The sequence below is a fragment of the Maniola hyperantus genome, chromosome 6, assembly GCF_902806685.2.
Source record: "Maniola hyperantus chromosome 6, iAphHyp1.2, whole genome shotgun sequence".
Lineage (NCBI taxonomy): Eukaryota > Metazoa > Arthropoda > Insecta > Lepidoptera > Nymphalidae > Maniola > Maniola hyperantus.
The window spans coordinates 4,577,883-4,591,656 of NC_048541.1; the positions used below are offsets into that span (position 1 = coordinate 4,577,883).

At 37.4% G+C, this 13,774-nt stretch overlaps 2 protein-coding genes across 4 annotated transcripts in view; one reads left to right on the plus strand and one right to left on the minus strand.

The window, feature by feature from the left end:
• The window catches only part of Hgsnat (Heparan-alpha-glucosaminide N-acetyltransferase), a 28,334-nt gene extending 21,901 nt beyond the window's left edge, over positions 1 to 6,433 (minus strand). The window contains exons 1-2 of the mRNA XM_034969813.2: positions 6,042 to 6,433; positions 2,306 to 2,436 (exon numbers count right to left, since the gene is read on the minus strand). Of these exons, the coding sequence (XP_034825704.1) occupies positions 2,306 to 2,436; positions 6,042 to 6,227 (317 nt within the window). The 5' untranslated portion in view covers positions 6,228 to 6,433. The remainder of the gene's footprint in view (positions 1 to 2,305; positions 2,437 to 6,041) is intronic.
• Positions 6,354 to 11,987, plus strand: LOC117983312 (lipase member H-B-like). Of its 3 annotated transcripts, XM_069499308.1 has the most exons (7): positions 6,354 to 6,448; positions 7,166 to 8,463; positions 8,898 to 9,073; positions 9,587 to 9,717; positions 10,312 to 10,493; positions 11,010 to 11,162; positions 11,625 to 11,987. In XM_069499308.1, exons 2-7 carry the CDS (start codon positions 8,376 to 8,378, stop codon positions 11,969 to 11,971), a joined length of 1,077 nt encoding a protein of 358 aa, XP_069355409.1. In that variant the 5' UTR covers positions 6,354 to 6,448; positions 7,166 to 8,375; the 3' UTR covers positions 11,972 to 11,987. The 3 variants fall into 3 exon arrangements, with proteins under 3 accessions (XP_069355409.1, XP_069355410.1, XP_069355411.1); XM_069499309.1 differs by lacking the exon at positions 6,354 to 6,448 and having other exon boundaries at positions 6,499 to 8,688; XM_069499310.1 differs by lacking the exon at positions 6,354 to 6,448 and having other exon boundaries at positions 6,499 to 7,646.
• The last annotated feature ends 1,787 nt before the right edge of the window (positions 11,988 to 13,774 follow it).

A 13,774-nucleotide genomic window follows, 5' to 3' on the forward strand; every position in this document is an offset into this window, starting at 1 on the left:
TAATTATGGTAAAAATAAATATTGATAGGTCAATATCATAGATTTCTTTAATAATAATTAAACAACGTGCAACGCTTAGAACTCATCGTCCTAGCAGGTCATAAAAATATCATAATCCATCGACTCTACATCAGACTAAACTATTAATTATTATTTATATTTTTAAATTCTAGTTTTATTAGCATATTTTATAAGCATTGCACTTCTTCAGTGAAGATAGTATCAAAAGATCTCTGTGCCAGTACTACTACAGATATAACAAGTACTTGTACATCGGTTAATATTCTGGATATAAACCTGTCAACCCACACTGAAGCAACGTAACCGGTCAAAGCTCCCTGTGACTCCTGTGAAGCTCATAGTCTTGTTTTCACTAAGTACCTACCTACTTATAGACATAAGTGGAAGTAAGGAAATAAGTGATCTTACTTAGTTGCATTAACGTTGAATTCAAACAGCAAGTTCGTCCATGTCGAGCACAGCAACAACAATTCGATTGCGGATTAAAAATTAAATGTAATTTGCTGATGCCTGCGTGGATTTAGGTTTTTAAAACTCTTTGTTGCGATATTGCGGGACAAAAAGTAGCCTAAGTATAAATGTCAATCATAAGGTTTGCAAAAAAATCACGTTCTCGTTCAAATCCGTTGCGGAGCGATTGAAGGACAAACAAACACTCTTTTGTATTCATAATAATGAGAAGTATTCGGCAATAAAGCAAGATTTGCCATTTAGCGCAGATAATTATTTAATTATACAGGAACTAGGAAAGACTAGATAAGTAGGTAGTTAAGTAACCAATAAACTCTTTAATCGTGGAAAATATCAGCGTCACTTGACCAAAGACCTTAGAGAGCTGGGAAAAAACACTCTACCTACTAAATATTATAACGAGTTAATTGTTCATGAAGACAATGACCGTGTGTAATTCATTAGCATCTAAAAGCTTCTTCATACTTATGAGTAATAGTTTACGGCAGTAAAAAAATATTATGGTAAACCAGTGACAATTGAAAAATCTATTTAGATTTTTTCTGAGTTTAGAATACCTAACATCAAAATAATGTAAATCTTTTTGTCTAAACTAGTGACCGCCCGCGTCTTCGCTCTCGTGAATCCGGCCCTATTCCTGGTCTACAATAAAAAACGAACTTTTGTGCAGAATTTCAGCTTTCTAAGTCGAAGGGTTTGGGCAGGGCGTTGATGAGTCAGTCTTGAGTGAGTCAGAATTTTTCCTATTATTCTGGGAGTTACTTACTTGCCTATTTTTGAGTTCTCTTGACCTAAGTTTAGGAACTTCTTTATGTACCTACTGGTAGTAGGGATACCTAATATAGAATTCTGGTATTGAAACTAGATAATATTTTTTTTTTAATATAATTTATACAAATTTACATTTACTCGTACCTACTAGTTAAAACGAGTATAAGTAATAAATTCGCATCCGATACTTTTATCCCTGAAAAGCAAAGGACTGGCATGAGAAGACACTTTAAAAAAGTAATTCATACACACGAAGTCACAGCTATTATAATAATTATTTAAAGTTACATAAATAATAATTATTTTTTACCCACAATTCTGTATCTTTACGTAACAGCTGTCCAGTAACTTGGCATTCCTAAGATTTTACCGAAAGATCACGTCTTTTACTGTTTACATTGAGAAATGAAAGTTTTTCAATTTACATGTTATATTTACATATTCAATGCTCAGCATTCTGTTACCGTTTTATGTTTCATCAATCGTTTCCATCTAAGTGCTTAATACTACAATGTTACAAAATAATAAACTTTTTAATGGTGGTGATGTTTTTATGATTATCGTACCTCATGTAATGTGAACTATCGGATCACTTTAATAAGATTGTATCATAAGAAGCCATATGTACAGTTTAATTTTACCCTCGACTTCTTCGGCGTGAAAACTTTTTCCTATTTATTTTCTACTGAATAAGTAGGTAATTTTGGTTGTTTTTAGTTAAAAAGCAACTTAAGGTAACTTAAAAAGAAACTAAACCGTCTCCAGGACGCATACTGTCTATGCCTTTCGGCATGATCAGAACAGCGGTTGAGCCATGAAAAGGCAATAGATACATCATACACTTAAGTAATACCATGGATTCCTAAGGAATACTGGAAGCTCCTAATTTTGAGACCACCAAATTTCAGAATGATCTCCTACGGCCTATGCTCAAGAGTTGAGTCTATTCTATTACAAGAGTTCTTTTTAATTAATTATTCTTAAGCAGATGATTTTGATATGGCGTATTTTTAAATAAATAAATAATAATCATTCAACTTACGAAGTATTTCTAACAGTCATGTATTCGTCTGTGACGTCTTCGTACACCCTCAACGTAGATCGTCTTGCAGTATTCACAACCCACCATCCTCTTGATCCGGCCGATATATTTTTCTGAAGCTCAAATGGACACTGCAATAAAAATAAGTGATCCAGTAAAGTTTGTTTGTTAGACACAGGCGTTAGATACATCCTCGACGCGTAAAATGTTCAAATTACTTATACTACCTACTAGAACATTTGATTAGGTATTAATATTGCAAAGGTAACGTAAAAGCCTCTACCTAAAAGGTATGCTTACAATAACGGGTCTCAAAATATTAAAGCTCTTCTAGTGTTATGAAAGCTTTAATGTAGTTTTGTTTGGGATGGGTAACATTCTTTTTATGGTTCTGTGTTTATGTGTATTTTTGGGGGGGTTTTGGGGGCTATGCTTAGGGCTATAGGCTGTTCTTTATGTAGGTCCCAGGTTCGATTACCTGATGAACCAATTAGGAAATTTATAATTTGTGCTCAGGCTTAATTTCTTGGGCGTGTATGATGATGTATCATATCTCATCGAATATTGAAAATTTTCTATGTTTGTCTATAGAGTTTATTGTAACAGTTAGGTAGTCGGTCGTTTCATCACTTGCACGTATCTCGATAACGCACAGTAATTTCTCCCAGACGAGAACAATAGCGTGATCGCAATGCATGACACAAATACGAAAAAAACCGACCAAGAGCGAATGGGACTCGCGCACGGAGGTTTCCGTACCATCTAAATCTAAATATATATGAAGTCGGTTAAAAAGGAAAAGGTGACTGACTGACTGATATATATCAACGCACAGTAAACTACTTGACGGACCGAGCAGAAATTTGGCATGCAGATAGCTATTATGACGTAGGCATCCGCTAAGAAAGGATTTTTAAAAATTCAACCCCTGAGGGGGTGAAGTAGGGGTTTGAAATTTGTGTAGTCCACGCGGACGAAGTCGCGACCATAAGCTACTTAAATTATAAATCAAAACGCAATGTAGGGGGGTTGTAAAATGTAGTCTGTTTCCCCTGGTATTCCCGTGACACGTCGTCATTGGCACGCAATAGGTAATTGAGGGCGATGCCCTCTAGCCCTGTAATACATTTCGAATCGCAATTATTAACCTTGATATCAAGATAGTCAGAATCATAATCTTTATTTGATAAGAATACAAGGATTTACAAAATAGTCAGGTAAATATACTTAGCCGTATTAATTACTTAATAACACGAAACCAAAATCTATTTGCAATAGGTATTTGGGTAAAAAGCTTTGAGCTTATGTATCTAAGTAACAAGAAAATAGGACTTTGCGTTATATTGTACAAGATTATATTAGAAGCCTTTTTTGAAATGTACCTACCTAATAAAAGATTAATCTTTTCAGTAGTTACTAATGTTGATAAACATAGGTCTTAGAATTATGATGATATAGGCGGTGCGTGTGTGCATCAAACACTAATAAAACTTTCAAAACCACACAAGCGTGATGAAGGACTAAGAAATCGTTATTTACGAATGAATAATTGCTACAAACTAGGTAGGTACACGTTTGTAGATTTTAGGTAATGTACCTACCTATAGAGTACAGCATAGTATATTTTTTACTTTTACATATACATACACTACACAACAACAATTGAGTAACTAAATGTATCATGAATATGTGAAAAAATTAAAATGAAGGTTTATTTTGATTTTTTTATATGACCTTATTTAATATTTTCGCTAGATTTTTGCATCAAGAGTCTTAATGAAATATCTAAGAGCACAGATAATTCCTTGGAGTCCCTAGATTTACTTATTTAAAATTAAGATTTCCTAGCTAAAGCTATCTACTGTAAGCAAAGTTTTACTACCTAGTTAATTCGATAACAGCTCCTCACTAAAAAGCTCGTTGGTGAAATATCTACCAACCAACTGCACTGATTTGGACTTTAGAACGCGTACAGGGAAGGGCCAGAAATCTGTAGGTAGTAGGTACCTAGTTATATTGTAAGTTTTTGCTTTCAGCTTCGCTGAAAAATTTAAGTACCTACGTAGATATTTACTCATACGTGAAACTGTTTTTGAGTGACGTTATATTTATTTATAGCATTTTCATTTAATGAAGAAAATGAAACATCCGTTACGCAATTATTTATATCTAGGTTTTCGAACCTATGACCTTCGATTTAGTGCCTCTATCAATGCCACTTGAGAGTTGACTAACATGTTTGTTTGTGGCATGTTCCAAAAGACTCGTTATATTGACATGCTCGAGTGCCTTTGTCTAAAAGATAGGTACGTTGCGAGGAAAATATCAGATGATTTATTAGCGAAACTCTTAATGAAAAATGTAGGTACCTACTACCCAGGACTAGGTAATAATGACTGTCTTTCTTTCCTTGCGCCTGAAGGAAAAGATCGCCAAGGACACATGAGGAAAATACGCTTCTTATAAATAAAATCTACTTACCTAGTTTTATATTATATCTACCTAAGTTACCCTACATACCTACTTAAATGCAAAATCGCTTTAGCAATTTAGACAAGTTTTTAATCGAAAGATGCTATCTATGTATGTAGACTTTCTTACCTACCTCTAGAGACTAGATTCTAAATGTACCTATCTACTAGGTACTCTACTCGTAACCACTTGAAAGAACATATGCCTTTAACAATATTACATTATGTTATGTTTAAGTTAGGTTTCACGGTTATCAAAAATATTATTTTATTAAATGTTATTTTGTTTAAGTTTGAGAATGTGCTTTTACAAAAATATAAACTCATGCCGACCTTGCACTTGCACGCGCGTCCAAAAGTTCGAATGTTATTTGCGTGCGAACTTTCAATGTTAAACTTTTACTACTTTAATTTAATCTAAATATATAAAAGGAAAAGGTAACCGACTGACTGACTGATCTATCGACGCACAGCTCAAACTGCTGGACGGATCCGGCTGAAATTTGGCATGCAAATAACTATTATGACTAAATCCGCTAAGAAAAGATTTTTGAAAACTCAACCCCTAAGGCGGTGAAATAGGGGTTTGAAATTTGTGTAGTACACGCGGACGAAGTCGCGAGCATAAGCTAGTATAGTAATAAGTATGTTGTAGATGTTGTATTTTAACTATAGGTATTATTAATTATAGCAATACTTTTGTATCTAATAGGGGTTGCCGGCGACTTTGTCGGTGGTAAATAGCTTTTGGAACTAGAATATTTTCCCGTGGTTAAAAACGAGATTTCGGGCTCAATTTTGCTCCCTAAGTGTGGATTTTCCTAAAGCTTAGCTCTAAGCGGATTCCTATAACCTTTACAAAATATACCTACTAGCCTACCTAAGTACGTAAGACTCATCATACCTCCTCGTAAGTCTTATGATTTTGTTATTAATTAGTCAGTGAGTATGTATGTATTCATAGTAGGTATTTCGGTTAGTATCATAGGTAATATTCTAATTAACTGAAAATGTTACAGTAAAACCTAAAGCTAGCCTTATCTAATTACCTACTGTAAAATCATGCTCGCTCATGGAGTGGTGCCAAGAATACTGGCTGCTTTCCGCGCTAGACAACTAGGCTGATCCTTTGCGCAAAAAATGAACCAAGCCTTAACTAGATGATGTCTCGTAATTTTTTTAGCACTACCATGGCCACGGCTAACGATTACTTGCAATTCATTTAAAAATGACAGTTGTTTTTAAACCTTACAGTAGGTACTTACTCGAAAACAATCATCTGAAACTGAATAGACGCCGACGTCCCGGTCAGAAACTCCTACTATGTAAGCTTCGTCAATTTTCAGCGTGCTCATATTCAGACCCTGGTGCTCCTCCGCACCAGAGTCCTCGAGCCACGATCCCATCACTTCCCGAAGCCACATCCAAGCGTCTGTCACTGTTTCATTCATTTTCTTCAGTTCAACTTTGGAATTATTTTAAAGAAAAGCAGTCATATATTATCACAGTTGTACACGGATCACTTAAGTTTCGAAATGAATCGGCGACTCAGTCATCATTCGATCTTGCAATTAGCAGGTTGCATTTCTGCCTGGCGTCTTAGTGAGTGGAGGCTCGGACTTGTACTGCCGGCCCGGTACAACCGGTGCCCGCGTCTCGCGCTTACACATTAGTAAATAATTGGCTTTCTACCACTCGCTGGAAAAAATCACTGCACATTGTGATGAGGTTCGCCGTTCGCTCGCGGTTGGGGTAACCAGATATCCCTGAACACGGTTTTTGTCCTGTTATTTTCCTTCTTGTGGTGGCACAAATAAAGTGTAACAATAATAACAAGAGGATTTCTGAGAAAAATTCCCGTTTTTTTTTTTGCTGAAAAATTCCTGATTTTTTAATCACTAAATCCTGATTTTCAGTTGTCTTCATATTTTACATTTGGAAGCAATAAGATTCATTCATTAGAGTCATAGGCGCTTTTAACTTTAAACAATCATCATTCATGCCACTGTTCAATTTTTTGTCAATATATATATATTTATATATATATTGACAAAAAATATATATTTATATATTTTTAATGTAATATATATTTTTTACATGTGGCTTAGTACTATAATATATTAAGTTAATAAGTATATACTTAAACTAGCTTATTCCTGCGATTTCGTCCGCGTGGAATACACAAATTTCAAACCCCTATTTTACCCCTTTATGGTTTTAAAAATCCTTTCTTAGCGGATGCCAAAGTCATAATAGCTATCTGCATACCAAATTTCAGCCCGATCCGTCCAGTAGTTTGAGCTGTGCGTTGATTTCCAGTCAGTCACTCAGTCACCTGTTCCTTTTATATAATTTAGATTATTATGCTATGCGTTATTTTTAATATTAGCTGATATATTGAAATTCTGTACAAATTCCTGACATAATCCCAAAATCATGGGCAAATCAGGAAAATTCCTACCGCCTGGTAACCCTACGCGTGATGCAAGTTTCCCGAGCGCGAGCGGTGGAAATCAATCTAGATTCAAGTTACACTTGTCATTAGTGAATAGTTGATCTTGATAGAAAAACGTGCCAAGCCAGATTGAGTTACTCAGTTTGGGTTTGTTATTCGCGGTTCGCCATTCCATTTCTCTACTCTGTGTAGAAATAAACTTTTACAAAGTGCTTCTGAATCAAGTGAATCAGAACTAGTTCGGAAATCTGTAGGTATGCTAAGTGCCTACCGAGAAGAACCAGCATGAAACTCAATGTACCTACTTATCTACCTATTATTAAATTAATAGGTAGGTAAGGTACCTGGAGTGTGCGTGCATCACGCAACAACCACTGGACCAATTTAGATGAAACTTTCGCAGTTTGACGCATAGGTATACCTACGTCTGACTTGAATACTAAGCTAAGCTGTTGTATATAACCCGAGGTAGAGCTGCAGCTGTCAGCATGACTTGCGTTTCACACGGACGAAAAAGGAGAAAAACCTTCTGCAATTTTTTGAAACTTTTCATTTTATAAAGTATCGATAAAGCGCAACGCGCATGATTGCTGGTGTTATTAAACCTGAATCTGCGGTTTGCACTGCATCAGGTCTGCTTTGATAGGTACCTTTAGTAGCACTCGCAAGATTTGTTGGTGTAAGAATCATTAAAATCGATCTACCCTGCCTCTAGAGAGCCACAAAGGAACAAGTAGGTACATATTATAAAAACTGATGAACACATAACCACACCTTTGCGTTGCGCAGTCGGATAAAAAACGCGCAACGGCAACGTAGTACGCAACTTCAAGAACGCCTTTCATTTCACAATAAGCTGGAAAACGGCGCAATGTCATTTGAAGCCATTGCGGCCCTATGGTAATACAAAAGTTTAAGTAAGTCGGTGTAGGGAAGAACGGAGTACTTAATTAGAATCTCATCAGATCACAGCTTGCGTGTGAATGGGCCTAATTAGCCCAACTACATGCAACTAGAGGCGCAGGCCTTACGAAAATTATTCATGACCTTCTCATAAGAAACTTCATCATTCATTAGATGCTCAGTTTTGCGTACCGTGCGTTAAAGATCGCGCGGTTTGAGATTTTTTATTTATATCAGCGTTATGAAATCGTTTTTTGTTATTCTGTGGTTATGTCGGTTTATCCTGGCTGTGACCGACACGGGAACTCCTACCGGCCTTCTCGCGGAATGTATGTATTGATGTGATTGTAATATTTTTAGTTTTTATAGCGTTCTTTTTGGTGTGAAAATATCAAAACCCATCAGAAGAAGGAACGTTGAGAGACTTACCCACCAGCCTGACTAGACATGTTATGACATCAAAGGAGTCGCAGGGAGCAACTGGACGGAACTGGCACAAAGACAGATCTACGCAAATTGTAGTCTCTTCAAGAGACCGTTATAAAGCGATGGACGTATGATGAGATATTATTTATTAATCTATACCTACTCAAAATTAAACTCTGACCTTAAAAAGCAGTAAGAGCTAGGTCAGCTCTTACACGTAGTTACATAAACGGTTGTTTACTGTCGTGGATCGGACTTTTAGGAGCCGCGTTTATATTATAAAATCAGGATTATATTATCATAATTAAAGAAAACTACTTACCTACCATAATTTCAGGTCCAGGAATGACGAAAAACACCACCTTATCACAAAAAACAAGAAATTCTTTAACCGTTGTCGCGCTATGGCCGAGCAGCGGTTGGCTGGGCAGCAAGGAAGTGACGTGTCCGCTGAGCCACCAGGGGGCAGGCTGTGTGGCGAAACACCTCGACTTCAAAAAAAGGAAAACCTTGGTTAGCCCGATTTGGAAATTAGTTTAATTAGTACTAGGCAAGTTCGTGAGGAATTTATATTGATCGTAGCTTCAATATCCGGTCCCAATATCGATCTGATCAGATCGACGTATGCGAAGAACATTTATTTTTGTCGTACATATTATTTAGGTAGATACGGAGATACCTATCTACTACCGAAAAATGTTTAGGAACCCAAATAGGACGACTTAAGAACCTACTATCTATAGTTTGTTCTGGATGACGATTGACGTTTATGGAATTTGGCTCTATAGTAATTCAACCCCGAAGCCCCGAACCGGGCAGTCGAAAGCACGTATCAACGTTTAGCGTTCCCGAATACGTGCTAACGGCTCTAAAAACCAAAATGTGGAGCGATACTGTAAATCTAGTACCTACCTAACCTCACTTTTAATAGGAAAAATAAAAATATACTAGACCGTTTTTCAAAACCTTAGTAGGTAGGTACCTAGGTAGTTACTTAGTTTCCTAATATTTTCTTTTTAATTTCAGGTATTCGTAAGCGGTTACTTAGACGCATCATTCTCACCAATTTCGAGGGCATTGGCTACCACTTACGTTGATCGCGGCAACAACGTCATCATTGTGGAAATCTATCCCATCCTTCATCGGAGCTATCCTATGTAATTCTATACTGCCGTTCTCTATCTAAAAAGCGATTAACTACAAGAAATCTACTAAGGAAGAAAGAAAGAAGAGATTAACTAGAAGAATTAAGAGATAGATAGATAGATAGATAGATAGATAGAAATACTTTATTGCACACAAAAAATAATACATAACATGACAAAAAACAAAGAAACTAAAACTAAAAAAATGATTGTATGCAAGGTGGTAAGAGATAGAAGAATGATATCTTGAGGAAACCAGCATGCCTTAGATTTCTCAGCTTGGCCAGCGTGGCGGACTGTGGCCAACCCTTCTCATTTTGAGAGGAGACCCGCGGTCAGTAGTGAGCCGGCGCGGCGATGGGTTGATGATCATAATGATGTTTCTAAAAAATCTTGCTTCGTAGGACCAAACTAAAAAGTAACTTATAACCTTAGTCCTACGTTATTTTTTAAAAAGATCATTTTTTTAAATTCCCATGTTTTTGGCTATAACTGAAAAACTAGTTTTTAAAAACCGTATTTAAAAGTACCTACCTACCAGAGGATATTCGAGCGTGATTTTCCGTTAGATTCGTACCTGGCTTTAACTTTTCTTCTCGTCGACAGTGCAGCTCGCCTCACGAAGCCGCTAGGACACCTGTTAGGAGAGTTTCTGGCCGAGTTGACGGCAAGAGGCCTCTCAAATCGTAAGCTGGAACTGCTCGGCGGCAGTTTGGGCGCACACATCGCCTCATATGCCGCGATTCGGTACCACGAGCTGACACATTACAAACCTGCTAAATTAACTGGTCAGTAATTTTCCTATATAAAAGAATCCTCATAAGAGAGCTCAGATTAACCCAGTGGGCTAATGCTTGAAGTTTCTTTACGTGATCCAATAAGAAATGAGATCCGTAGTGGAACGAGAGTAACCGATATAGCTCAACGAGTGGCGAAGCTGAAGAGGCAATGGGCAGTGCACATAGTTTGGAAAACCGATAGACGTTGAAGTCCCAGTGTGCTAGAATGGCCACCTCGCACCGGAAAGCGAGGCCGTCACTCAAGCAGCGAATTTGTCCACCTAGGGTCCCCAGTCCCCACTAGATGAAGAAACGAGTCGCAGGAAGCCGCTGGATTCAGGTGGCGCAAGACCGTGGGCGTGTAGATCCCTATAAGAGAGCTATGTCCAGGAGTGGACGTCTATTGGTTGATAATGATGAATATAATGACGAACCTATTGTTAAAAATTCCTATTGATAAAATATATCAAGTCTATTTTCTTATTGACAAAACTATCAAGTCCCTTATGTAAACATATCATGCAGGTCTTGACCCAGCTGGACCATGTTTCCGCACCCTGCCACGCGGAGAGCGGATCCACTCGGACGTGGCTCATAAAGTGGACGCGGTTCATACCAACATCGACGGATTTGGCTTGCCTGAACCTGTCGGGCACGTGGATTTCTATATCAATGGAGGTAAAGACTTGGTGAAACTTAACAAAAAGCAGCATGTACAAAGCGGCTAATAGAAGTTGTAGTAATACAAGAAATTATTAAAGTATAAAAGTGACCTAGATTTCAACAAATTCTTGAAAAGCCTTGCCTTGCCTTGGAACTTTAGAGTCTTCTCAAGTTCTAAAATTTACAACCAGAAGTAAAAGACTTTACCTACAGAGCAGAATAGAGCTAAGTGCAGCGTTTTTCTCGATAACAACTCAAGCTAAGCTTTATTCACTTTAACATAACGACGACGCGTTCAGTCTCTTCCGTCTTTAGTTTTTAGCATACTAATTTCAACCGTATGTCAAAGTGCATAAAGCTGAGTTTAAGGTGATATCATAAAGAATCAGTTCCACTCGACTCCGTCTGTATTTGTCAGTCCTTAGAGAAGGTACTTTAGCTACTTTTAAGACTTCAATATCTCTGTTTCTCTTCCAGGCGAATTCCAGCCTGCAATGGAGTTGAACTACCTACTTCCCTGCCTCCAACTGTGCAGTCATGTACGAGCAGCCATTTACTGGATCATAGCGAATCACGAGACAGACAAATTCTTAGCAGTTCGTTGTTCGTCCTTGGCCGACGTGCGACGCGGGAACTGCTACCAGGAACACATAGAAACCAACGTGCTAGGTCCAAAGACGAACTTCAGTAGACCAGGACTTTACTATCTACCTACTATGGAATCGCATCCGTATTATCTGGGGGAAAAGGGTCTAAAACCGAGAAAGTTTGCCGCAAATCATTATTTATTGAACCTCACCCCTGATGAGGATATTGTTGTATGAGTAAATCTTACATTTATGCTGTTTTAGGGTTCCGTACCTCAGAAGAAAAAAAGGAGCCCTTATATTTTATTTGAAGATAACTAAGGGCCTAAGGTCTGAAATTGTTGTCATGTGTCCGCGTTTTAAGAGCGCACATCGCATTGCTAGCGCTGCCATTATTGCATTGCGAGTGTAGGGGCTCAACCGAAAGCCTTTTTAAAAAAAGATTTATTTAACAAAAAAAAATACATAATTTATTATATTTGGAAATGGAATTAATATCATTGAAATATGGATATATGATATGTATATAGAATTCGTAAGAGATGTGTAACGTCCTCGACTGCTCAGACCTTTCGATGCAAAGTTAAACCAGCTGGACTGTATGCCGCTAGCAACTACTACCTATAATTATACAGTACCACTAAGATGGCTCGTGAGATAGGATCCTTGCGGGAGGATCACAGTGGACTCACAAGAATCTCCACGTCGCTGTCGCCCTCCCGCAACTCGCGCCCTACCTTACGAGCCATCTCAGTCTCGGTAACCCTACAGAAAAATTGCAGATGTAAAAATTTTGGCTGCGAAAAAATAAAACGAGAAGTACATACATCAGAAATTTATTAAACGTACAAATACAAATAATAATTATTATAATAATATATAAGTTTAATATACAACAAATAGCTTATTATGTTTCTGTTAGAGGATATAATTCATGCTAGGTATTTCATACAAAAACTATCTAAAAAGTTATTTATATACAAGATTTTTTTAAACATTCAGTCTACCTTTAACTATGCGAGTGTGTACGTACAACTAGGTTGCGTGCGCGATTATTAGGCTATTAACACACTACATCCGATCCAAAACCGATAAAATTCAGATCTAGAAAACTCGGATCGAATCCGGATGCCGATTTTACAATAAAAACAAAACAATAACTTTCTCTGTCACGCTTATAAGCTGACCGCTTGCGAGAGAGACGAAGACACTATCATGACACTTGCGCTTAATCATAGACACTACACAAGCGCAATGTGCGAATGTGTTGTACGTGCCAACACTTATTAACACGGCTGGAACAACTCGTAGTTTCTTATAAGCTTAAGTAAGCTGTATTTACTTTAACATAGCTGGCCGCTGCACGCACCCTTTAAATTTCCTCCATGATATGTTTTCTCTTTAAATTTCAACTGAATGTCAAATTAAATAAAGCTGCACTTTCACAGACACGACAGTTGACCCATAGAGTTAAAATGGCACGTGAGGAGTCATTTTGTACGGAATAGATAAGTTGTTATGTATTTATCAAGTCAAAAGTTTTGTTTAGTTAAGTAGTTAGTTAAGTTCTTTTTATTTGTCAATATATTTTGCAAATGCTGTGTACACATTTTATAAATATATTTATCAGCCTGTGATTGTTTATAAGTGTCGTAGTTTGTGTTAAATTAATGTATTGTATGTGGCCCTAATAAATAAAATAAAATAAATAAAAGAATCGTTGCACTCTGCTCTGGTCCACTCCACTCCATAAAAGAGTCTGTCTCTCTCGCACGAGGAGGACTCAGGAATCCCACTTCAATATTTTTCATGAGATTCTGGTCCACCTGTACTTTTACTGTGAACGTGCCGGCTCTTGTTAACCGACCCGTAAGCGTGCTAGTTGTACGTAAACACTCCGCTGATACTTCATATGTACGTTTGATATTGTCACGACCGCGTCCACTACCGCGCCTGCGAGGTAACGTGAACAAGCACTAACTCTGTTCAGTCCTTACCGAATAAGGGAAATAAATCATTATATTTAGTATGCCGTACTAA

Bases quoted from the DNA above. Each gene is read 5' to 3' on its own strand.
- LOC117983312 (XM_069499308.1), top strand. From the start codon at position 8,376: ATGAAATCGTTTTTTGTTATTCTGTGGTTATGTCGGTTTATCCTGGCT. The intron at 9,074-9,586 runs GTTAGCCCGATT...TTTTAATTTCAG, and splicing joins TCAAAAAAAGGAAAACCTTG to GTATTCGTAAGCGGTTACTT. The intron at 10,494-11,009 runs GTCAGTAATTTT...CATATCATGCAG, and splicing joins CAAACCTGCTAAATTAACTG to GTCTTGACCCAGCTGGACCA.